Source organism: Kogia breviceps, chromosome 8 (assembly GCF_026419965.1).
Source record: "Kogia breviceps isolate mKogBre1 chromosome 8, mKogBre1 haplotype 1, whole genome shotgun sequence".
In the NCBI taxonomy this organism is placed as follows: domain Eukaryota; kingdom Metazoa; phylum Chordata; class Mammalia; order Artiodactyla; family Physeteridae; genus Kogia; species Kogia breviceps.
The window spans coordinates 2,667,333-2,691,636 of record NC_081317.1 but is presented as its reverse complement, the minus strand read 5'-3'; the positions used below and the strand labels follow the sequence as shown (position 1 = coordinate 2,691,636).

The 24,304-nt window shown below is 66.4% G+C and overlaps 1 protein-coding gene across 6 annotated transcripts in view; it reads right to left on the bottom strand.

The window, feature by feature from the left end:
- RXRA (retinoid X receptor alpha) overlaps positions 1-19,632 on the bottom strand; it is a 98,905-nt gene extending 79,273 nt beyond the window's left edge. The window contains exons 1-2 of one of the 6 annotated variants that reach the window (XM_067040356.1): positions 19,526-19,613; positions 17,765-18,244 (exon numbers count right to left, since the gene is read on the bottom strand). Coding sequence is in view for 2 of the 6 variants with exons in the window: in XM_059071505.2 (XP_058927488.1) it covers positions 19,526-19,553 (28 nt within the window). In the remaining 4 variants the exon portion in view is untranslated. Of the gene's footprint in view, positions 1-17,476; positions 17,545-17,764; positions 18,245-19,525 lie in introns of those variants that run through there. The other 5 variants (XM_059071505.2, XM_067040354.1, XM_067040355.1 and 2 more) reach the window with 5 other exon arrangements.
- Between the last annotated feature and the right edge of the window lie 4,672 nt (positions 19,633-24,304).

The window sequence follows — 24,304 nt, the reverse complement described above, 5'->3', positions numbered from 1 at the left end:
CTCCCGCCTCGCCCTCCCCGCTGCCGCTGGCGGGGAGAGCCTTTCCTAGCTGATGTTCCGCGAATACCTTAAGGGGTGAAGGAGGCGACTGCCGGTGGCGGCAGGCGCACCGTAGGGTGGGGGGACACCAGAGGTGGTGTCAGACGCTGAATGAAGACCCTGCAGGAGGGGCCGGGCGAGGAACACAACGTCAGAGCGACAGAGATGCATCCCCACCAGGCCCAAGCCCGTGGCCCTGGCCCCTGCGTGCGGGAGGCCACTGAGGCAGAGACAATGGCTCCTCAGCCCCAGGGGCCAAACTCCCCCCCTCCCCCCGGCTGGCCATCTCCATTCTGGCCCCCGGGCATGGCTGGAAGGGCCCCGAGCCTACCAGGTGCCCCCACCGCTGACGGCCCAGGGGACCTGAAAAGCCCATCTCCAGATTTGGCCCAAACCTTCAGCCTCCTTCCCAGCAGCCCCATTCCTTGGGCAGAACCTCAGGTTGCGCAAACATCAGCTCCGGGACCCCAGTGGGAGTCGTAATCCCCACCTGACAGGTAAGGAGACCGAGGCCTCTGCCCAAGGCCCTGCCAAGACTGGGCGCTCACCCCCTGGGGCACATCCACTTCCATTTTCCGGGCAAAGAGGAGCCACCAAATGCTCTACCGGGGCGGAGAGCCGTCCTGCTCGAGCAGCCTAAGCAACGGGCCCCGTGAACGCTAGACCCCAACTCTCCGCACGGCCCCGAGCCCCAGGAGGCAGGCCCACCCTCCACGGCTGTCAACGCTCCCCTGCTGGCCCCAGCTCCACGTCCACCGTCGGACTATGGGGCCAGCGCCGACGCCGATGAGGGCTCTAAGCCCACATCCATCACTCGCTCCAGGGCGACGGGACAGCAGGCACCATGGTGTGGGGTGGAGAGGACCTAACCCCAGGGGAGCGTCCAGGAGGAGGCCTGACATATGCAGAGCCCTGACCGAGCAGGAAGCTGGAGGGTGAAGGGGCAGCAAGCGCGGGACCCAGGGGAGGGAGCAGGCGTGGCTCCCGAGGACAAAGGCGCGCAGGGAGGGCAGAGGAGAGCAGGGCTAGGCAGCGGTGAGAGCTTCATCCCGCGGGCACTGGGGAGCCACAGAGGGTGGTGCACAGGGGAAAGGGCAGTCCGGCGGGGCAGGGAGGTAGGCCAGGAGCCACGGGAGCAGCGGGCCCCGGAGCCCAGAGCTGGCTCCGGCCCCAACCCCATCTCCTGCCGGGAAGCCAGGCAGGAACCTAGGGCTCGACTTCACACCTTCACAAAAGAAATCTGGGCCACGGGTGCCCCGGGTCGGGGTTTCCGTCGAGAAATCCGGTCTCCCCCACCCTGCAGCTGCTGAGTCAGGAGCCCGGGGCAGCGGCGGGGGCGGGGGAGACCCAAATCACAACCCCTTCCAGCAGCACAGGCAGGCAGCTGGGCACGCTGCCGCCCAGCTCCCCCTACCCCCGGGCCAGACCGGAGCTGAGACAGCCAGCGCCCGCGCCCTCCCGGCCCCAGCACCCCCTCCCCGGGACCTAAGCCACAACATCCTCACTTGTCAGCACTGGAAGGGACCCACCTGGGGCCGGGGACACGGAGGCCTGGGGCAGCACACGGTGGACTAGTCCACGCTTGGCCAGATCCCCTCCTGGGGCACGGAGCAGGGGCCCTCAGAAGGCAGGGACGTCGGGCTCAGGCCTGGGGACTGTTTCAAGGTGGGGTGGCGCTGGGAGCAGAGGCTGCAGGGACAGAGAATCAGAGCAGGGGCAGGGCGGGCCCGCCAGGCAGAGGACACAGCGCGCGCGAAGGCTGAGGTGGGAACACAGAGGGCGCGGCCCAGCAGGGGTCTCTGTGGGCTCTGCTCCGCCAGTGGGGTCCCAGAGGGAGACTGCCAGGTCCGGGGGGAGAGCCGGGCACCCCGCTCCGGTGGGGCCACGAGGGCCGGCAACGGGCCCGTGAGTGTCGCAGGCAGAAGGGCAAGAGGGCGCCGGGGACGTCACATCTGCTGACCGAGCCCCCGCCCGCCCGCACCCGGCTTTGGGGAGGAAACGCTCTTTCCCACAGTTTCGAAAGATCCTCTTTGCTTGAAGGAAGAAGCAAACCCGGGATCACACCATTCCACGGCTTGGGGCCGTGCTCGCTGGGGCTGGGGGCCTGGTCCCCCGAGCCCGCCCACCAGAGAGCCACCCACCTGAACACACTTCCCTGCCCGGGACACTAAGCAGGGAAAGGCCAGTGGGGACCGGACAAGGGACTTAACCCCCCAAGTCCGCATCAAGGCTGCACCTGGCAATGGCTCTCGCTTCCTGGCCTGGGAGATTCCTGGGCCCCAGAAGGTTCTGGAACCAGCGGTCCCTGAAACCGCCCCTCCCAAGGAAACACTTCCTCCCAGGGGAGAACTCCCGCATCTCCCCCCACGGCCCAGCCCATCACTGGGTGCCGCAGAGCACCGAGGGGCGGCCCTTCACAGGCACCCCCAGCGCCAGAGCAAGAAACTCCTCTCCCCACCCTGCAGATGAGGACAGCGCCACTGCTCTTCCCTGCTGCCCGGCGAGAACTAAAGTTCCGGCCCTCCTTAAGCTCACCCTCATGACCACCCTAGAAGTACGTGTCATCACCCCACTCCACAGATGACAAAGTCCAGGCTCAGAGAGTGAGACGCTGCCCCAGGTCACACAGCTGCAAAGGGCTGAGTGGGGGCCCGAACCAGGTACAGGAGTCCTCCCCCCGGCAGCACACCGGGGCCACCCAGCCCACACGTGGCTTCCCAGGCTCATAGAGGGAACCCCTCACCGGAGCAGTGACAAGGCAGCCCCACCAGCCAGGTGGCCCTCTGCCCATGCCACCTCCCCAGGGTGGGGTGGGTAGAAATCCCATAATCTCCAGGGCCTCTCCAGGGAGGAAGTGCCCCTGCCCCCCACCTGGGCCACGGGATTCGCTTTTCTGTCCTCTAATCAAGAGATTCCCCACAATCCTGCAGCCACACGTGCACACACCGCCAGACACCTCCGGGATCACCCCAGCCAAAGCACTCGCGCCAGGAGGAGAGGCCACCCCGGCAAGGGCAACAGCCGCCGCTGGGTCCGGCTGGGCCCGCCAGGGCGGGAAGGGCCAGGGGAGAGGCCGGATTGCCTCCTCCCTCAGCACCCTCCACTGGCCCCTCAAGTCAGAATCCCAGACCTACCAGGTACGTCTGGGCACCGCTGGGGCTGCCCGTGCCAGCCTGGGAAGCCCACCCAGCACCTATGGGGCGGCAGAGGGTCCCAGGTACCAGCGGGGCTCAGCAGGACAGAGTCCAGGATCAACCAGCTGCTTGGCACCTGCCTTACTGCCAACAGGTGGAGTGACGGGCACAGAGGGGGCACCTCTGGGTGCAGAGGAGGACGGGGCCGGTCCCCGGCCTTCCCAGCGAGCTCGTGTCCTTTGTCCATCCGCACTCACCTCGGCAGCCCTTCCTGACCCGCGGAGCCCTGTGTCCTCAGGTGCCAGCGGCACGCTGGGGTCTCACCCAGACTCACTGGTCCATGCTCCGACGCGGACACTGTGGGTGCCGGTGAGATGGACCTGTCTGCGTGGCAAACACCTGTGTCCTGAGCCCCCATCCCCGAGAGCGGCTCCTCAATGTCAGGACCACGTGGGCCTTCTATTCTGACCTCACAGCCCCTGCCAGGAGCGCAGGCCCGCAGCAGGTCCGGGATAAACCCTGCCCCTTGGCCATAATGGCTCGGCCCGTCCCGCCCATCCCCTCCCCACTGAAGGCCTGGGGCAGACAGCAAGATGCAGTGTTCCCAGCTCGGGCTCTGGGGCCCCGGCACCTGCGGGGCCTTCGGCAGTGGCACCGTGGTTCTCTGCACCTCAAAATACACGGGGTCGGCGGCCCCACGCCCACAATCTGTGTGGCCTCGAGGATCTGCTGGGTCTCTGAACCCGGGCCTCACCTGCAAAGGGAGAGTGCAGTGGGCTGGGCACAGGCTGGCACCAGGCCACTTGGTGGACCGCAGCCTACCGGCCCTCCACCCGAACCCCAGCCCCACCCAGGCCTGGGAGACACGGTGAGCCAGATCCCCAAAGGTCAGGACCCCCAACCGCCAAATGCCAGCACAGGGCCCAGCCGTGCCCACGCAGGCAGGCGAGGGCCCCTTCGCCCCAGGCTGGGTCGTGAGCCCTTGGGGAGACGCCCCCAACCTGGGGTTTCCACATCCATCCCCCGCAGCCAGCAGCAACGCATCACGGGAAGCCCTTGCGGGCCTGCCCCTCCGACACCCCCTCCAACACCCCCCCACCCGGTCCCGGAGGCGGGCTTGGCCGACCCCTTGGCACAGCTGGTCCCCCAGAGGGTCAGGCAGGGCCTGCGGTAGACACAGTCTGAGAGAGGCCAAGCCCAGCCCTGCCCTCGGGGCACCCTGCCCAGCCAGTCAGAGGCAGAAACACTGAGTATTTATTTACCCTCATGTCCCTGGCCCACCCCACCCAGCAAATACACCCACAACCGGTCACCCTTTCTTCCCTGTCATGAGGTTTCACCCCCAACCTCAACTTCCAGTGGAGAAGCAGGTGAGAATGGGAGGAAACTGAGTCATGAGCTGGGGCACAGCCACTGCCACCACACACTCCCCACGGCTGGTCCCAGGGGATGGAAAGGGGCCACCCTGCAGAACTCTATACCTGGGGAGAGAGTGAGCTCCCCGCCAGCGAGGGTGTGCAAGCCACGCTGCTGAATCGGGGTCTTGCACATACACTTGGCTTCCCCAAGGCCCCAGGCCTGAGCCAGGAAGCTGGGTGTAGACTGGAGGGCGTGGGCCCATCTAACCCAGAGTTGCTAAAAAGAGCCAACGGGGAAGTAAAAATAGGAAATAAAAATAAAATTGCTCCAGCCAGCCCTGGTTGTTTGTGTAGGAAACACGGCATCTCCCGGCCCAGCAGGGCGGACTCAGCTCTGGGCCCCTCCTGGACGAGGAATGTCTCTCCCCACATCCCCCCTCCTCCCAGGACTTCAGCTGTGCACACCCTGGGCAGGAAGCGCCTCAGAGAGGGATCCCGAGAGCAGGGTTCAAATCTCAGCTCTGCCACTCATCAGCTGTGGGACCCTGGGCAGGGAGCTGGGCCCCCTCCCAGGCCTGCAGACCCCCACCCTGCCCTGCCGGAGGCTCCGGCCACGCCAGCCCACCACCTCTCTCTGCCAGGTTCCCCTCCGGGACCCTCCCCATCTGCACGCCGCTCTGCCCCGAGGCGGGCAGTCAGGAGATGAGAGCACCAGACGGCCTACGGTGAGGACCAGGCCTGGCCCTCCGCACGCTCAGAGCTCAATTTCCTTATCCACACAATGAGAGGAAGTCTTCCTTCTCATCCTTTCCTGCTGGTCCTTTCCAGGACTGGCATTAGGCTCATTCTCACTAAAGTGTGCATGACTGACCCTGGCTTCAAGCCCGGCTCGTTCTCCCAGGGTGCAGAACCCCACAGAGGAGAAGGCACCCCAGCCAGAGGGCCGGGCTGCGGCTCCCCACCCACCACCCACCCCGCCCCGCCCCGCCCTTGGCAGGCAGGGACCCTCCACCACCCGCTTCATTCAGGGAGGCACTTGCTGGATCGACGCTCATCGATTGGCCAAGTCTGCCGAGGGCGCCCGCTGAAAGGGCTCGGGAGAGCTGCAGACCATCAGTGATACTGCGCAGCCCGGGCCCGGCCCGGTGCAGCGGGACACAAGCCGTGGACGAGCGCCTCCCCTTACCGTGTACCTCTTCAGGGTATCCTTGTCACTCCCGTGGCCCCTTCGGCCCCCACCACTGGGTCTGACGTTCGTCTAACCCCTCGCCCAGGCCTGGGAACTGGGGTGGACCCTTGGGGACTGGCTGGGGAGGTCTGGGGGTGACATGGCAGGTCTGATCCAGCACTGGTCGGCCCCAAACCACCCTCCCACGACAGCCCGAGGTCTTTCCGGAACATACGTCTGCTCTCAGCCCTCCCCATCCTCCGGCCCTCAGGAAAAATTCCTATTCCCGAGGGGCTCACTCGCCCCTCGTCCGCTGCTTCTCTGAGCATGGCCTGCCTTGGACCCGCCCACGTCTCCCTGCACACACCCAGGGCGCTGCCCACGCCGGCCGTGCAGCGGGGCTCCCAGCCCTCGGGACCCAAACTAACAGCCAGCCGGCCCGAGAGGACCGTGGACCCATCCCTGGCCTGGACTTGCCTGTGTGGACACACGGAACACACAAGCTCACACCCCCTCGCTCACACACAGAGGCTCGCACACGTGCACCCTGGCTCCAGAACCCGGCCGCGGGAGTGACCCTGCCCGACCTCTGTGCCCCACGTGGTTCCGGTTCCAAGTCCCCAAGGAGGGTCTGGGGAGGATGGGGTCCCTGAGGGCGGGGCTGGGGGGGCAGCACACGCCACTCCCGGTCCTGGCCTTGCTGCCCGGCCCCCTCCGGCCCACAGACCCTCTGAGCTGGCCGGAGAGCCCGAGCTGGGGGTCCCACGGGTGAGAGCAGAGGACAAGAGAGCAGACCCTGAGCCCTCTGGCCTCCAGGTCCTGGGGGCCAAGCCCAAGGTCAGGGACGCCAGCAGCCCACCCGATACAGGTGTGTGGGCCGGTGGCCACCAAGCACCGAGCGAGGAGTCCAGACAGCCAGGGATACGACGGGAGTGACGACGGTCATTTCAGAAACCAGGCAGGGGGTGTGTGTGTGCGTGTGCGTGCAGGGCCAGCCACCAAGAGGGGCTGAGGGTCAGCAAGGGAGGGAGGTCCGGGGCAGGCCATCTGCAGAGCCCTGGAGGGATGCCCTGAGGCCCCCAGGTCCCTACGAGGCCCGTTCACTCCCCCAAGGCCGTGATCTGCCTGCCCCCTCCCCTCACCCAGGGGCCCGGGCAGAGCACAAGGCCTGGCCTCGGTGCAGGACGGACGAGACGGCCGAGGGGGTGGGGGGCCCTGGCTGCCCCTCCAATAACGAGCTCCATAGCTTATCAGCCACGTGCAGGACCAGCGCGGGCTCGGGAGCCATCCCCTCCCCCCCTCCGGTAGCCGGCCATGAGAGCAGCCCCGCTGCCCAACGAGGAGACACAATAACTGTCCAGAAGCAGATAAGCCTCAGCAAAGAGGTGCAGGCAGGGCGGCTGCTGCAGCCGGGAGACACACGCAGGGAGCACGCCTCTCCCGAGACCTGCAGCCGGCGAGGGCACCAGGAGCTGCGACCTTGCCCCGTGGCCCTGGGCCCAGGGGTGGGGAGGGTGCCAGCGGGGTCGGAGGGGCAGCACCTGGAATGGGGGGGGTGGGGTCAACCTGGAAGCAGAGCTGCCCGCAGTCCTGCAGCCAGATCGCACCACCCCGGCAGAGGAGGCCCTCTGAGCACCACGGCGTTTCCTTTTTATAAATCCCATCCCACGCCAGCCACGGGAGCCAGGAATAAGTCGGCGGGGATCCAACGCCCAGTGGCAGCCTGACCCAGGCCGGCGGCTGTGCCCGCACGCCTGCCCACCCTTCCAGCCTGGGAGGGAAGCCCGGAGAGGCCTTGGACATCTCGGGCTGTGCTGTGCACTCTGCCTGCAGCATCCCCCATACTCTCAGGCACCCAGGCTACCATAAGCCCCACCTACACCTGCGGAACTAAGCTGGGACCGTCAGCCAGGCCGTGGGAACCTAAGGCGTGTGCTCCAGGCTGCCCAGCTGCCTGGGCCCAGGTGTCAGGCTGCATCCTACACCAAAGTCCTGACTGCCCTCCCAGACCTCCCTCTAGAGTTCTTCTCATTTGGTAAAAGGCACATCACCCTTGCTGTGCTCAGGCCAGAAGCCCCAGACCACTTCTGCCTCATTACCACTCCCCTGCCCTGCCCTCTGCCGCCCCCTTCTCACACAGCAGCAGAGCCTCCTACCAAGCACAGGCCAGACGCCACCCTCCCTGGCCCGGGACCCTCCAGTGGCTCCACCTCCCCGGGGCAGAGGTTCCATAGGCTTCTCTGCGCTGATCCCGTCTCTACCCTTCCCCCTCACTGGCTCGGCTCGAGCCACACAGGCAGATTCGAGCAACTCTGAGTGGGAGGCCTCAGACAGACAACACTAGCATGCGGATGTGAGGACGCAGAAACTGACTTCTCCCAGGCAAACTCCTATGCATCCCTCACAACCCAATTCAGACAGCCCAGCCCACTGAACACCAGGGCAAGCTGATAACCCTTCTCCTGTGCCTGCCCTGCTCCCAGCAGTCCTCCCACCGCCACACTCACACTGTCCCCTCCCCACAGTGAAAGCAGGCACGATCACACTTTCAACCACGAGTGATCTACCCTGACACACATTATCAGCCCCACTTTACGGATAAGAAAACTGAGGCCCAGAGAGGTTTTAAAACTCTGGCCCAAGGTGACACGAGTGGTAGTGTGGCGGCGGTCCACCCCAGTCCCTGTGACCCCAGGCACCACTCACCATCTTGGGGGCTGAGCCTCACTCAACCAACGCTGCCTCCCCAGGGACCAGCAGGTCCAGGCATCTGCAGACAGACAGCCACTCAGACAGACAAAGGGATGAAGAGACGGCTGGCAGGCGGGAGCTTTGCTCTGAACCTCTCGGCCGGGCTTTGATTTCTACCCTCCCGCCCCACCAGCCAAGGTTCAACAAGACGCACTCAGCAGTACTCAGAGGAAGGAACCACATCTCGACACAGGCAGTCATCTGGGGCTGAGGACCCCCCGTGCTGCATCCGGGCACTGAGTCCAAGGGGCACCCAGGTCCCGTCCAGCAGCAGGTGGCAGAGCAGGGAGGGTGAGAGGCTCAGCCCTGGACAGGGACACGCACGGTCGCAACCCTGGCTTCAGGCTCCCCGAGGGCTTCCGGCTGACAGCGGGGCCCAGGGATCCTCCAGGGCAGGGTCTCCGTCGATGGAGCCAGGCTCTCCCTGCTCCACGCCCAGGAGTCAGCACCAGGGTAGACACCCAGCAGGACTTCCCTCCCTCGAAAGTTGGGACGGGCCCCCAGAAGAAGGGTGATTCAAACAATGATGCCTTTCAAAGTCACTCTGCAAGGGGTGGGCTCCCCCCGTGACGTTTCTCAAGCGGAGGGGGTGGGGGAGACGTCTGCAGAAAGCACGCATTCGGTCGACAAGCGCTTTCTGAGGCTGGGGCAGCGCCTGGCGCTGTGCGCCCGGCAGCCAACTAGACCTGTGAGCCAAGCCCGCTGACGGGTAGGGGTGCCCCGCGGTCTCAGGCCCCGCGGGAAAGAGCCGCGCCCGACTGGCGGTGTCCGCCTAGGGTCCGGGCCGTGGGGCGGCAGCACGCCAGCCCTGTGCTTCCCACCTCCCACTCGGCCCGACATCCTTCCTTCCATTTCACAAATGAGGAAACCGAGATAAACAGGGAGGAAGTAACGTGCTCCAAGTCACAAAGCTCACGTGGCAGAGCCGGAAGGTTTGGGCCAGGGGCTCTGAGCTGGCCCCCCACCCCCCGTCAGCAGTCTGCAGGGATCGGCCTCTCGGGGACAGAGGCTGGCGCCCCGACCTTCGCCCAGGGAGACAGACCAGGGAAGGCGGAAGGCCCTGGCTCTCCTCCCTGCTGTCCGCACCCCTCCAGCCGGACCCAGGAAGGTGCCCACCAGCGCTGCCCGCCCCACGCCAGGCTGTGGCCCGCCTCGCCACTGCCTGAGCTCCGAGTGGCCTGGCACTCACTGCCCAAGGCCCCCACACCTCCCAGTCCTCCTCCTGACCTTGGTCCTGGGCAGAAAGTCCAGGAGCAGGGCCGGGTCGGGGGCAGCTACGCCGCCGCCGCCTCCTGTGGACTCTGGCCCCAGTAGGAGCCATTCTTCTCAATCCAGGCAAGGAGGGGGTGAACTGAGGAACCACCAGACAGCCCGGCACTCCTGCAGGAGGCTCCACGGGGGGGGGCAGGGGCACTTCGGGGCTGCACCGAGGGATGTGGGGACAGACAGGCGGGTGGGGAAAGGACCCCCAGCTGCTCCACCCAGAGAGGGGCCCAACTCTGGCCACTCCCCCCAGGAGCCGGAGCTCCGAGCTGGGGTGAGAACGCAAGGTGGGCCAGCGTGGCCCACGCTCCAGGCCAGGACATCCCAGGGCCCGCAGAAAACGGCTCAGAGGGGCTGCCTGCCGCCAGGCTGGGGGTGGCCAGGTGGCGGCCAGACCCGCTCCCAGCCTTACCTCCTCCCAAGGTTAATCACGCCCAGAGCAGCTGACCACACCCCTCACGCTCACGTGGGTCCTCACCAGCACAGACCGGTAACCGGCCATCAAGGGGCCGGGCAGAGGGGCCCGGCCGTGCAGTCGGATCCTTCTGAGATCCTCCAGGGAGGGCCCCGACCCACTGCCCACCCAAGAAACTCTTATTTATCCCATAAAAACGAACTACCACATCACCTCCTCTTTGAAGCCTCCCCGACTGTCCCAGGCAGCTTACAGGTGGAGCAGCTGAGACCCAGAAAAGCAAATCTGCCCGCCCAGGGCCACACGGCCCCCGGCTCAGAGCCGGCACTCGTTCATCACACCGGCACGCTCTGAACACGAGAAAACCGGAAAACAGAGTGAGCCGCGCTTGTGACGTGGAGGGAGAGGCTTGAGGGTCACATGACACTGAGCAGAGGCCCAGGCTCCACACCGGGGCAATGGGGGGGCCCGCGGAGGATTCCAGGTTGGGGATGTCGGGGCCCAAGGAGAGAAGGGGCCGGCCCGGCCTCGGGTGGTGGCTGGCGTGACGGCACCTGCAGCTCCCCTGCCCCGGCCCCGCCCAGCCCCCGTCAGTAAGATTATTCCCCCGACATGCTGCTCACCCCCAAACCGCCTCACCGTCACACCCCCAGGTGAAGGCCAGAGCTGGACCCGGCGGGACGGACCTTACTCCCCACCGCAGCCGACTTCCTAGCTCCCACAGCTGAGCTCCTGTCCCCTCAACAGGGGGAGGGCACAGAGCCACTTCCTGAGGAGGGGATCCCCAGCTCTGCCACCCCAACTGCAAGGCCACCAGCTCAGGGGAACAGGGCCACAGAAGGGAGGAACGGAGGCCTCGGGCAGCCAGAGGGCCCCAGGGAAACCGAGGCCCGCGGGGAGAAGGGACCTGCCCGGGCACGCGGCGAGCTGCTCAGCGCGCCAACCGGGCCGTCCACGCAACCCCGGGCCGCAGCCCTGCAGGGGAGGGGCCCGCCTGCCCCCCCGAGGCGGGGGAGGGGTGACCACCGGCCTGCTCAGGTGGGGCAGGACAAGGGGGTTCAGGGGACACCCCAAGAGCTCAGCCATACGGGCCTCTCCTGGGAGCAGCAGTGACAGCCTCTGCTGAGGGCACCCCAAAGCTGCTCCAGATGAAGCCGGGTCACGGGGGTACACGGCCAGGGCACCTTGGGCACACCCTTCAAGCTCCCCAAGACTGAAGCCCTCATCCCCAAAATGCGGACACAACAGCCCCACCCCAGGGCCTGTCCACGACGTGGAGGGCATTCAGCCCAGGCCACCACCCAGCCACCGCGGCCCAATGCCGCCCAGCGCCTGGCCCGGCCTCTGAGGGCAAGACAGCCAGCAAGGGTGGGTTCTCTGGACAGGAGGCCTGCATCTCCCGGAGAGCGGGGGCCCGCCTGGCCCACCAGCCCCTCGCCAGGGCCCCAGGTGCATCCTCCATGGCGTGGGGTGAGCTGCCGCTGACGGCAGGCATGGGTCACCTCCACCCCACTCCTCAACCACGGGCGCTTTCCTGGACAGCTCGGAGCCCACCGTGAGCACTCCCTCGACCGACCCTCCCGTGTCCCCCCGCGTCCGCGTGAGAAGCAGCGGAGCTGAACCCAGCCAGCCCGGCACCCGGTCCAGAACTGAGCCCACCGCCCCGCACTCCACTCGGCCGGCTCACAAGCGAAAGACCGCGCACAGCCTGGCTGGCTCTGGCCGGGAAAAGCACTCGGGCTTCCGGAGGACACAGCCCCGCAGACCGGAGGCAGGGGACCAGGACAGGGGCCTCCAGGTAGGGGCTCGGGGCCAGCCGCCCGACGGCGCCTGCCCCAGAAGGCCGGGCAGACAGCCTGTGAGCGCAGCGACTCCGGCCACCTGGGCTGTCACCACCTGACCTCTGCCCGGGGCCAGTGCGGACACTTAAGCTAAATTGGTCAATTACAGGATACTTAGATCCCTCCCCGGGGCTCCCTAGCCTCCCTCGGTTCTGGGCGGCAGCACCAGGAAGCCAGTTGAATCAGTAACCTCATTACAGCCCAGCGGCCGCACCCGGGGCCAGCTTTGAACTCCGCGGGGTTTATCCATGTCCGCTGCAGGATTTACACACGGCTGGCCCGGGCCCAACTCGCTCTCCCCTCCCTCTCCTCCCCTCCGCGCAGGAGGCTCCAGACTCAGGACGGCCGCGGCCTCTGCTGAGACCCGTCACCGCCGGCCCCGAACCCTGGGCACAGCCAGGGAAACCGAGGCACGGCGAGACACCACTGTTGCTCACAGGAGCCCATGGAGGCGCAGGGGTGCCGGGAAGCAGACCAAGGGCTCCTCTTCGTGTCCCAGCCCCAACTGACGGCGGTCCCCACACCAGTCTCAGGAACTTAGAGCCAAGGGCCAGCCGTGAACATCTCACGAGGAGGGACCCCAGGGCAACCACTCACACCGAGGCCCTCAGTGGCTCCAGCCCCACAAGGGCCCCCCAGCATCCCATTTCCCAGCCCCAAGGTCAGCCCCCACCTTGGTCCTGGAGTCCTTGCTCTGACCCCAGGAGGCCCAGTCGCCCTGCCCCGGCACAGACAGCCCAGACAGCCCGTCCCCCAACTTTGGTGCTCCGGGCCCGACACGTCCTTCCAGGACTGGGCTCAGCCCTCTTGACTTCCAGACTGTTCCATCACCTTTACCAGAGATCCCAGGCCCCCTCGCTGAAGTCACCAGCGCCCCAGGCTCTGGAACATCTCGGTTGATGTGATGGGGGGGGGCCATGGGGTGGAGAGCACGTCCCCAAGGACAGGCCAAGGGCCCGCGGGCCAGGAAGGGAAAAGGGGACAGGAGAAGAGCCAGGGCCGGGCAGGAGTTAGGGGCTTCGGGGGGGGGGTCCTCTCCCAGCCCCGTGCTCAGGGAGGTGAAGATCTCCAACCCAGTGGCCCAGCCTGACCAGCCCCCCAGGAAGCCACTTGGGGTCCCCACCCCCAGTGCAGGCCGCTGTGCTGAGAGACCCAGCCAGAGCCCACCCACAGGGGCACCTACCCTGTCGGGTTCCAAGCCCACCTAGGCCCCTTCTCATCCAGCCCAGCCTCTGCACACAGCTGGAGGCCTAATTCCGACCCCAGGGCCCCGGGGCCCCTCCTGGTCACCGTGTCAACCAGCCAGCTCTCACACAACACCGCCTCTCCTAGCTCTGGCCACACGGGCCACTGGGTCCTGTCTCAGCTGACCCTGCCACCCGGAGCACGCCTCCCCCCGACCTGCCGCAACCCTGCCTCTGCTTCAGAGTCCACGCCAGAACTGCCTCCGACAGGAAGCCCGGCCGCCCTCCTGCTCACAGCCAGCTCCGCGGGGCAGCAAGACCCGGCCGGCGCTCAGCAGGTGCTCCCCGGGCACCGCGGGGACTAAAGCCAGCCAGCAGGCCCGAGTCCTTCTAAGGAAAAGCTCATCGAGACTTTATTCGAATCAGCTGGGAAGGCCAGGCCCATGCGCGTGTCCGTGCACGCGCGCTGGTGGGAGTGGGTGTGTGAGCTCCCATGCGCGCGTGTGCACGTGTGTTCGTACGTGTGCCTGTGTTCTAAGCTGTGCACTTGTGTGCATGTTGTGCGTGTATGCGTGTGGTCACGTGCACGTACATGCGTGTGTGTGTGTGTGTGTGTGTGTGTGTGTGTGTGTGTGTGTGTGTGTGTGTGTGCTGCCGGGCGGGGAATGCCGAGATAAGCAAGGCCCTGCCCTGCCCTGCCTGGGGACCAGGTGTGGCTGTCCTCGCCCAGTACCCCCACCAGGTCCCTCAGGAATTTGCTGCCAGACAGCTCTGCCCTGGCGGGGCGAGGGTGGGGACCCCAGGCCACGGGGGTCTTGAGCTGTCACCCAGCCCGTGGTCTTCCAGCCTATCAATAATACTCTCGACCCTGCCCCACCCCCAGCTGGGGACAACCCCGGAGGAGGTTCGGGGTCTCTACTCCCCGGAGGGCCTTCAAGGGGTGAACGGGGACAGGACGGGGACAGACGGGGACGGTGAAGCTTCAGTCTCCACCAAGTCTCCCAGAACAAAATGTTCACTCACCTGAGGGCCCGACATGCATAGCAGGGCTCCCGGGGAGCCAGGACGGGGCACAGACCCAGGCCCCGCCGGGAGAGGGGCTTCTGAAGATGCCACCTGAGGATCAGGAGGTCGGGGGACAGTGGCGCCCCACCCCGGGGACTGGTCCTGGCCCAGCTGGTGCTCAGGCCCCGCGACTGGGAAACCAAGGTGCCGAGAAAAAGCAGGCAGAACCGCGCAGAGGTGCAGCACGGCACAAGGGCTGCGACGGCCTCACGTGTCCGTGGCTCCCGCGGGGTTCTCACGAGGCCCTAGAAACCAAGGCCCAGGGACACAGCAGGCGCCCAGTGAACGGAGCCGTCATGCCCTCGGGTGGACGGCACACTGCCCCGGACACCTCAGAAGAGAGGTTTGGGGACGTGGGACAGGCGTGGGCCAAGGAGGCCCACCTGGCTTCTGGAGACCAAGGAAACGGGTCCCCGACGGGCCGCCTCGTTCACCTGCTTCACTCACGCAGGGACGCGGGTCCCAGGGACGAGAGGACACACAGACGTAGGGACACAGGACAGACGGCGCCAGGCACAGCGCGGGCAGGGCCGGCGGCAGGGCCCAGAGCGAGCGCACGGGTCCAGCCGCGCGAGCCCGCGCACACCGGGGCCGCCGCACGCGTGCGCGCGTCCCCACTCTCCCCGGCGTCGGCCCGGGCCACTTTTATTTAGCTGCTTTCTGCTCCATCACGCTCATGCGGCTGCTGAGCTAGACGACAGCTTTGTAACCCTAGGGTGCAATTTCTCCGCCCGGGAAGCACTGGGGCAGGACTGCTCGGAACATCCCGCACCAGGCTCGGTGGGCGCGCAAGCGAGGCCCTCGCCCCACCACCCCCTGCGGGCCCCGGGGCGGGTGCACGGAGCAGGGGGCCGTGTCGGGGCTCGCTCAGCGCGGGAGACGAGGCCGCGGGCAGCCCTCCTCTCCTGCGTGGGTCCCACAGCCTTGAGAGCAGCAGCCGTGCCTCCGCTTTGTGGTCCTGTTTCAGCCTAACGCTCGAGAACCGGGCCCCACGCTCCAGGCAGGGGACCCCGGGAGGCTCTGGCCACAGGCCTTGCCTTTGAAGAAGGGCCGTCAGGTAGACACGCCCCTGAAGTAAGATGGGCTGCCTTTCCGCCAGCACCGTAGAAGGGCCAACACACGTGTCCATTTTACAGATGGCCAGCTAAGGCTCCGAGAGGCCGGCAGGCAGGCCACACACACACAGGCGGCAGGGACAGAGGACCTGATCCCCGGTGGCCTGACCGCCAGCCCGCAAGAGGACACGGTGCTCCAGGAAGGTGCAGCTCCCAGGGTCCGCTCCCCCTCTCCCCGGGAACGGCCGGGTCATTCGAGAGAGAGCAGGTAGGGAGAGCAAGTGACAAAGGGGCCTGAGGAGGAAAGGAAGGGAGAGTGAAGATGGAACTGCCCCTTGGAAGACGTAAGCAGTGCAGGCAGGGGAGAGGAGGGCACCGGCCCCCTCCCCGCACCTTCCATGGCATCCAGGAGACAGACCCGCACAGTGCACATCAGGGCAAAGGCACTGAAGGTGCTCCCCAAGTGGACACCAACCTCACCGGCCACCCAGGTTCTCAAGGGCCCACACCCCTGCCCATCCCTAACCCTGCCTGTAATCAGTGCCCGTAGGAACGGACCAGTCGATGGGACACATCAAGGCCCTGGCCACCAGAGCCAGCTACCAAAGACAAATCGTGACAGACTAGGAGTGGGTGGGAAAGGGAAGGAGGATCAGGTCTTGTCCCGAGCCAGTTCAGTGGCCTCTGCTCTGTCCTACGGATGGCCGCTGAGTCGGACCAAGGAGTCCTCTTCTCCTAGAGGATGGGCCTTACTCGAGACCACCGCCTATCGTGAAAATACACAAACTGTGGAGAGAGCCCGGGCAAGCCAAGCAAATGGAAGTCCGGAGGAAGCTTCCACTGGCTCTGAGCAGGCGTTTGGGGCCTTCCCCCTGACCCCACCCCACCTCCTGTGCAGCCAAAGTCTGTCCCCCCTTGACTCTCCGAGGGGCCCCTCTCCTGATGCCAGAGCCCGTGGCACCCACACCCAGCCCCATTCTGTACCACACAGTAAACCCACCACCAGCCCCCAGGACGGGAGACAAGGACCACCAACTGAAACCCGCCCCCAGAGGCACGGAGGGGGTGGGGCAGGGGCCGGGGAAAGGCAGGCAGAGGGCCTCCTGGAGGAGGCCCAGCTCCCCGCAGGCCCGGAAGGACGGGCGCAGCTGGAAGAGCTGGTGGAGCTGGGATCAGGCCCCCAGCAGCTGCCCCGGGGCGAACGGGGCTGCCCGCTCAACTCTGCCAAACCCCAGCTCAGCGCCGCCCGCCCGCCGTGGCTCCTCCTGGGGGTCCCCAGCTCGCCCCACCCATGTTCGGGCAGAGTGGGTCAGGGCTACACGCTGGGCCCAGGCACGGCAGACAGGCAACCGACCCCAGGCAAGGATGCAGGCCAGCAAGGCCACGGCCACCGGCCACACCCATCTGAGGGCTGTTTTTCTCACCCTGACACTTCGCCCGTCAACAAACAGAGCCCCCTCCAGAGTTTACCAAAACAAACGCCCCAACAGTCAGCAGTGCCCAGGCCAAGACAGGACTGCCTCGCAGGCCGGACTCCAAGCCCAGCCTACAAGCCCAGCCTCCAGAGTCACATGACCCTGTTATTTCGGGAGGCCCCGGAATGTGCTCTATTTTGGGTCCCGAGGGCTCTGATGTTACCAGATGCCCCTTACCAGGGCGCCAAGCCCTCCCAGGTCCCCAAGAGCTGCCCAGAGGGTGACCAGTGGACCTCCTGCTCTGCTACTGCCCCCCCCCACCCTTCCCCGGGCAAATGGGCTACCAGCAGCCAGGGGTCTGGGCCCTGAGACCTCGGGACACTGCGGCCTCAGCCTTCCCGTCCCACTGTCCAGCCTGATGCCAGCGCAGGTCTCCCCCCGATTGGGCACGGGCACTGGTCCGCCCTGGGCAGCAGCAGCAGGGGCAGGAAGCAGGGGCTGCCTTGGGCAAGTTCCTTGGCCTCCAGATCTGCACCTTGGGCTCATCCCCGCCCCACCCCGCCCCGACAGGGAGGCTCAGCAGCTGGGAGACTCCCGGGCGGGCGGGTGAGAGCAAGGACCCAAGCCCACCGAGCCCCAGGCTATGGGCGCCGGAAGGAGCAGGCCCTCCGCCCAAGGCCCTGAAAGTGGCCGGACATCCATAAGGGACAACGGCACCCGCCCAGCAGCTCCAGGTCCGCCCTGGGTCGCCAGCCGCGCCTGGACAAGCCGGGCCTCCTGACACTCACCCCCAGCGAGGGATTAGGCCCTGTTGACAAAAGGGCTTAGGCAAGTAGCCGCTTAAATGGACCTTCAACTCCACTGGACTTCAGAGCTGGTCACAAGCTTAGAAAAAAATAAAGTGTAATCAGAGCCCAGGGCTCTCCACTCAGGCCTGGGGCATGGGCTGCCTGGGAGGCCACAGGCTGAGTCAAGGAGAGAAGCTCCCCCAGCCAGCCTACTTGCAGCAGGGGGGGCGGCGGGGCCCGGGGGAGGGGGGGAAGGGGGAAAGGTGGGGGGAGGAACACGACACCTACCCAGGTTCCTGGGGCGCGACCTTTCCTCTTCACCTGGACTCCAGCACAGCGACCCTACAGCCTGGGCCCTATGTGTGCTGACTCCCAGGACCCTCCTAGGATGTCAGGGACGGGGACCTGTCCCGCTCCAAGTACCCAGCCATGGCCCTGCCTCATCGCGGGGGCCAGGAGGGGAGCAAAGGCAGAGCTGAGCATTCTTGTTCCAGAGGGGTGCTCTGTGTGTGTGTATGTGCACACACGTGTGCAAAGCTTTAACGGGGGACAGGAGAGGCTGTCGGCCTACACGGGGCCCCGCCAGGCCCACGCCAGGCCCGGCAGCAGCAAGTCAAACAACTCAGCTTTCAATCCTGCTCCACACACACGGTCACCACGGGCTGGGGGTTCAAATCCAAAATCCATCACTTCGTAGCCTGTGGCTTCAGTCTCTCTCAACCAGGTTTCTCATCTGCAAAATGGGCATGAGTGCCCACCCTGGGGGCTCTGGGAAGGAAGGAGGGTGCTCAGCCTGCTGCCTGCGGAGGTCTTCGCTGTACAGTGTCAGGAAAGGAGTCTTCTTAGATTGGACAAACTCGGAACCCTGCCCCAGTCACCCTGCCACATTACCCCTCTGTGAGCCGGCGCCGAGGGCTCAGACCCTCGCCCAGACATCCCGGGGAGGGGGGCCAGCTCCACGCAGCTCCCCTCCACCTCCCCATCTCACCAAACGTCCCTGGCAGCTGTGCTGAGTTCTGGCCGCCAACCCGGTGGCCAAACTGCACCCCGGGCTGCAGGAGGGTGGGCAGGCAGGAGGGGCAACAGACCGCGGGTTTCATTCATAATCAGCTGCTTTAATTTCCATTCAGCACAAATCCTTCACCCAGCCTGACAGCCTAGCTGCCGGCCCCACCACCAAATTAATATCCTTCCCGGGCTCATTTATAAAGTCTCCCCACCCCCTCCCCCCTTCCCGGCCTCTCACTGGCTCCCAAACCCTAGGGAGGACGATGGCTCGGGGCACCTGGCCATGCCCCCTCCTCCTCCTCCTCCGTGGGTCCAGGCCTTGAACTGGAGAGCAGTCCGGGGCCGGGAAGCCACCGGGTGGGATGGCAGAGTGGGAGGACAGGAAAACCGGCCCTCCGTGCCTCTAGGGTGTCCACCCCAAGTGCAGGGCCAGCTCCAGAGAACGCCCGGAGAACACTCTGGTGCGCCAGAGTGAGGGGCCCCGTTTCTGGAATGGGGCCTCCCCAGGTTTGATGTTCCCGGTCTTAACGGCCCCTTGGCGACCCTGCCCACCCGCGCCCGGGCTGCTCTGGGGGAGGAGGAGTCCGGAGTGTTCCAGGGCCGGCGGCCTGCTGGACTCGGCAGCCCGGGCGGCGGCGCAGAGGCCGTCCCGATGCCAGGGCGGCCGAAGGCTAGGAGCGCACAAGTTGCGCCGCCCCGCTGGAGATGGGCGCCCGGGCGGGGGTAGCGGGCCGCTGCCAGGAGGGACCAGAAGGCCCCCACTTCCAGCCGACCGGCCGCCCCTCCGGCCCCGCCGCCCGCCCGCTGCCCACTCCCGCTCCGCCACCAAGTCGGCGGCCCGGCGCGGGCCGGGGGCCGCCAGCCGCCCTCGCCCCCTCCCAGCCCGGCCGGCCCGGGTAAAAGTTGCCCGGCCCACCCGCTCCTGCCCGGCGCCCCAACTCCGCGCGGGCCGGCGGGGGGCGCGGGGCTGGCCGGGGCCCCCGCGCGCGCCGGGAACGCGCCCCGCCGCCGCCGCCCCCGCCGCCGCCCGCGATCACTCACCGAGCGGCAGGAAATGTTTGGTGTCCATGTCTGCGGCGACCTCGCGGCGGGAGGCGGGCGAGCGCGGCGGCCCCCGGCGCGGCCGGCCGGGCCCGGGCGGCGGGAGCCGGCGGCGGCGGCGGCGGCGGCGGCGCGCGGAGGCCGCGGCGCGGCGAGTTGTTGCAAAAGTCGCCCAACAATGTAAACTACTTGTGCTGCGCGCCGCCGCCGCGCGCCCGCGCCCGCGCCCCCGCCGCGCGCGCCCGCGCCCCGCTCCGACCGCTGCGGCGCCGGCGGGGGGGCGGCGGGGGGCCCGCGACGGGCGCGGACTCGGCGCAGCGCCGCCGCCCGCCCGGCCTGCGCGCCCTCCCAGCCCCGCCCGCCCGGAGCGCACCCCCCGCGGGTCCCCCCGCCCGGCCGGAGCGCACCGCCCCCTCCGCGCCCCCACCCTCGGCAGCCCGGAGCGCGCCCCCCGCCCCCCGCGCGCCGCCCGCCCAGCGGCCGAGTTGCGAGCGAGCGAGCTAGAGCGGTGCAAACTTGCAAGTTTCCCTCCACCAGGGGTTCCCCGGAGCCGCGCGGGGGCGGTGGCGGGGGAGGGGTCGGGGGCGCAGGGGCGGGGCGGGAGCAGTATTCCCTCCCCGGCCTGCCCCAAAAAAAAAACCACCCGGCGGAGCAGGCGGAGAGCCTGGCTGGAGCGACCGGCACGGCCGGGCCATTGTCTGGGCGGCCACACAAAGCGGCCGGCCGCGCTGCGCGCCGACCCTGGCCGGCACTTAGGGAAACTGAGGCCCTGAGTGGCCGTGAGCCCCGACGCGGGAGCACAGGCTCGGCTCGGTCATCTGGGGAGTGTTTTATTTTCTGGAGCCCCCAGTCCGCCCCCGACTTTCACACTCGGGGCAAGCAGAGATCGAAGGACACCCCGGCCCCGCCCCCACGGACCGACCGCTGGCCCACCGGGAAGGAGGGGCTCCCGCTTCTGCTGCACCGTGGCCCTGGCTTCTGGGAGCCCTCTTTAAAGGCACCAGGCTGGGGACCAGCTGCCACGAGTTGGGTGCTGACTTAGTGGCCGGTGGCTATTTTTACGCCTTGGACAGTTCTCTGCCCTGGCTTTTAAATTCATGACTTGTTTGTTTAAAAGCGAAAGGAAGGACGCCTGTCCCCACCGCTCGGGCTGCTGGAGTTGGGGCTTCGGTGTGAGTTACCTGCGCGGAGCCGAGCCTCCTGAGCAGGCACAGGCCAGGCGCTTGCCGTGCCCACGTCCCTGTGTCCGGCTGCCCTGCGCTGCGCCGCCCTCCTCACAGCCCCCTGCTAGACCCATATTCCCAGTGGTGACCCAGGCTCGTTGCGGTGGGGGTGGGGGCAGAGGGGCTGACCAAGGTCACACAGGCTGCACGTGATGGCCCCCGGGCCAGGGGGCACTGATAGGGAGGTGATGACTCTGGATGGCCATCACCGCTGCCCAGGGACAACCACAGCCCTTCACAAGAGAGGGGGGTCCTACTGCCTGGTGCACAGCTGTCACCTGTGTGACCTCAAGCCAGCCTCACCACCCTTCTGGGCTTTGGTTTCCCCTCTGTGGAATGGGGGAGCAACGGGACCCCCTCCAACGGGACAGCCAGGAGCTGGATCCCACCAAGGCCACTGAGACCCTTCCAGGAGGGAGGCCCTCGGGTCACTTGGAGCATCCTGAGGCGGGGCTCTGTGGGACAAGTGCTGGTTGGGGAGCCCTCCCTCCCCCAGCAGGCTTGTCCTGTCCCCTGGCTTCTGCTCGATCCGTGCCGCATCCCCTCACGGAGAAAGCCCTGTCTTTGCTGGCTCCCAGGCCGCCGACCCATCTGCCCTCCCTCCAGCATCAGCCTGTGTCAGTGTGGCCCTCATCTACCATCATCACAACAAACGCCCTCCCCCTTTCCCCCCCAGCACAGCCACCTGCTTCTACAACTGATTTCCTCCTGCCAGGGCTGGGGGCGGGCAGGCACCCAGGGAAAGGATGAGAAGGAGCGACCACGGGTGCCGACACGTCTGGGGTGTGTGCCGTGTGCCGGCCCCAGTTCTCGGGCCTGTCTCCGTCACCTCTGGCGTGGCCCTAGCCAGGTACAGCATCAGTGGCCCGTCGGAACCCCATCCTCCCGGCCTGTCCTCCTGACCCGCATCAGACCTCGCCACTGCTGCCGGAGAAGAAGAGGCCAGATGCCCTCGCCGCTCGGGGCCCCACTGGGCACGAGGAGGAGCTCTCCAGCAACCCGTGGGCGGTGTGCACTGCTAGCCCACCCGACTGAGGAGGACAGTGAGGCCCGGAGGGGTAGCACGACGGAGCAGGTCACACTGCAGTGAAGATGAAGCCAGCGTTGGAACCCAAGGCCTGTCCTTGGAACCTCTGGGCCACTGGGGGTGTGAGCCTGCACGGGCCCCCCCGGGCCCCCCAGTGACCTGCGATGCAGCACTGCCTTCCTGTCACATCCTGTGTGGACAGCCCATCCGTGCTCTGCTAGATGAGGACGGGTCGGGGGGTGCTTCCATTGCTGTGGATCAGTCGTTCACTCAACAAACGTCTCTTGAGCCCTTGCCCAGGGGCCAGCCCCTGTTCTCAGGGTACTCACGTGGAGGTGGGGTCCCAGATGAACAGGCAAGGGCCGATCTCAGCTCTGCCTCTTACCATCCGTGTGGCCTGGCCAGGTCACTCCCTTCCCTGTGCCTCAGTCTCCTTATCTGTAAAGTGGGCATGGCCACCCCCTCCCGCTGAGTCATGGAGAGGACCGAACAAGGTAATGCAGGGAGAGTCTGGGCCGGAGGGGGTTCGTGATAGGTACTGCCACTACTGTTATCGCTATGATCATAAGACGGTGAATTAGGCTCTTTGGCAGCCCCGGCCCAGGGGGGAAATAAGACACATCCACCCTCCCCCAGCCCCTTCCCCCTTGCCCTGGAAAACTCGAGACTCCCTCTGGAACTGTTGGCACTTGGAGCCAGGGAGACACACACGGGCAAGTTTCCATGTGGGCTCCTCACGCTGGGCAAGGCACGAGCGCCCAGAATTGCCGAGGCAGCAAGAGGGGCCTCTGTTCCTAAGAGAGACCTACGAAGGTGTCACCCAGCCCCAGCCTCGCCCAGGGCTCCAGGAGACCGCAGGGACAGCGACGGGAGCACGGGGTGCGGAGCCGCGCAGACCTGGCCCCAATCCACCCTCAGCGCCTGCGGATGCCGAGCTGCTCTCAGCCTCCCTTTCCCATCTGCAGGGGTTCGGGAGTAGCAGGGGGCAGGGGTGTTCCAGGAGTCGGCTGGCTCGGAATGGGGGGGGGGGAGCCAGCTGCGGAGGGGGGCAAACACCCAGCTCCTTGATGGAAAATGTGTGTGCTCCTTGTTATTTCTGTTGCTCACTCCCCCCTTGAGCTGGGGCGCCGTGGTGCAAATGATCCCACAGGACACCACCCGGGACAGTGGCTGCCCCATTTGGAGTCGCCAGGTCCTGGCTAACCATGGAAAAAACCACCCCCAGCCTTGCTGCCGAGTGCTCCTGCAGCCAAAAATATTTTTATAGTAATATCCATCTATTTACAGGCTGGGATCTTAGAGGTTTTTGTTTTTTGTTTGGGGCTTTTTATCCCCTCCCGAAGGATGCTTTTTAAGGTACTTTGGTTTAGAACACACGCCTGTCTCAGCTCAGTCTTGTAAACGGTCTCTGGAGTCACTTGGTGAATGATATTTTTAAAGGCCGATGTCTGCCAGGCTGGGGCCCCCAAGGCTGGCGTCTGGGTGGATGGCTCCCAGCAGCCCCTGGGGCACCAAGAGGCACCTCGGCTGCTTCCGGTTCCTTCACCCAAGGGAGGGTCCGTGTGCTCCCAAGCTGGCAACCAGCGGGATCTCGCAAGGGGTGGGGGATCGGGCAGGGCAGGGCCTTAGGCACTCCAGCCTGTCCCAAAGTCCCCCAGCCCGGAGGCCACTTTCTCAGTGTCTCTGTGGCTCCTTTGGGGGCGACAGTCTCTGTCCCTGGTGACAGATGACAAGCTAGGAGGTGGCGATGAAGCCCAGAGAGGCAAGGGCTCACCTGAGCTCACGTGGCGAGACAGATGGAGCTGCCCTGAGACCTGCCCTGTCTCTCCATCGTGTGGGGGAGTGCGGGAAAGCTACTTGTCCATCCTCAGTCTCTAGTCTGTCCTGCTTAGTAGGGAGAAGAGAGGGAATTGGAGCGGTGGGGGGGGGGGGGGCGGCGGCGGAAACGCAGTGGAGGAGGGGATGCCTTCTGTGAAGTGTCTGCTCGCATCAACAGGCAGCTGCCAGCCCTGAAGGACAGCCAGCCCCATACACCCAGACCAGACCAGAGTAGGCCAGAGAAAGGTTAGGCTCTGTTTCAATGACATGCACTGAAGGCAGGCACCTTACCTCCATCGTGTGGGAGCCTCTTTCCAAACCTCTGGGAGCTGAAAGGCAGTTTGGGCAAACCAGTTCGTGTGAGACAGGCCTAAGGGGATAGGGGCTGCTGTGTGGAGAAAGACTGGGATTTCGGGGCAGCTCCAGGCAGGAGCTGGTGGGATCCTTCCAGAGGCCTCCAGCAAGATGCTCCCTCCAAACCCCAAGGCCACTTGGAAGGAGTCACAGATGACGGGGGAGGGGGGAAAGGAGGAGTGGGAGGCAGCTCGGGGGGTTAGAGCGTGCCAGGCGGTCCAGTGGGTTCCGAGCCGGCAGAGGAAGACGCTGGTGTTTCCTGGGACCCCTTGGTGCCAAGTCTGGCACACATTGCCAGGCACCCTCTCCTCCAACTCCACCCCAGCCCTGCAGACAGATTCCTGCTTCCCCATTTCA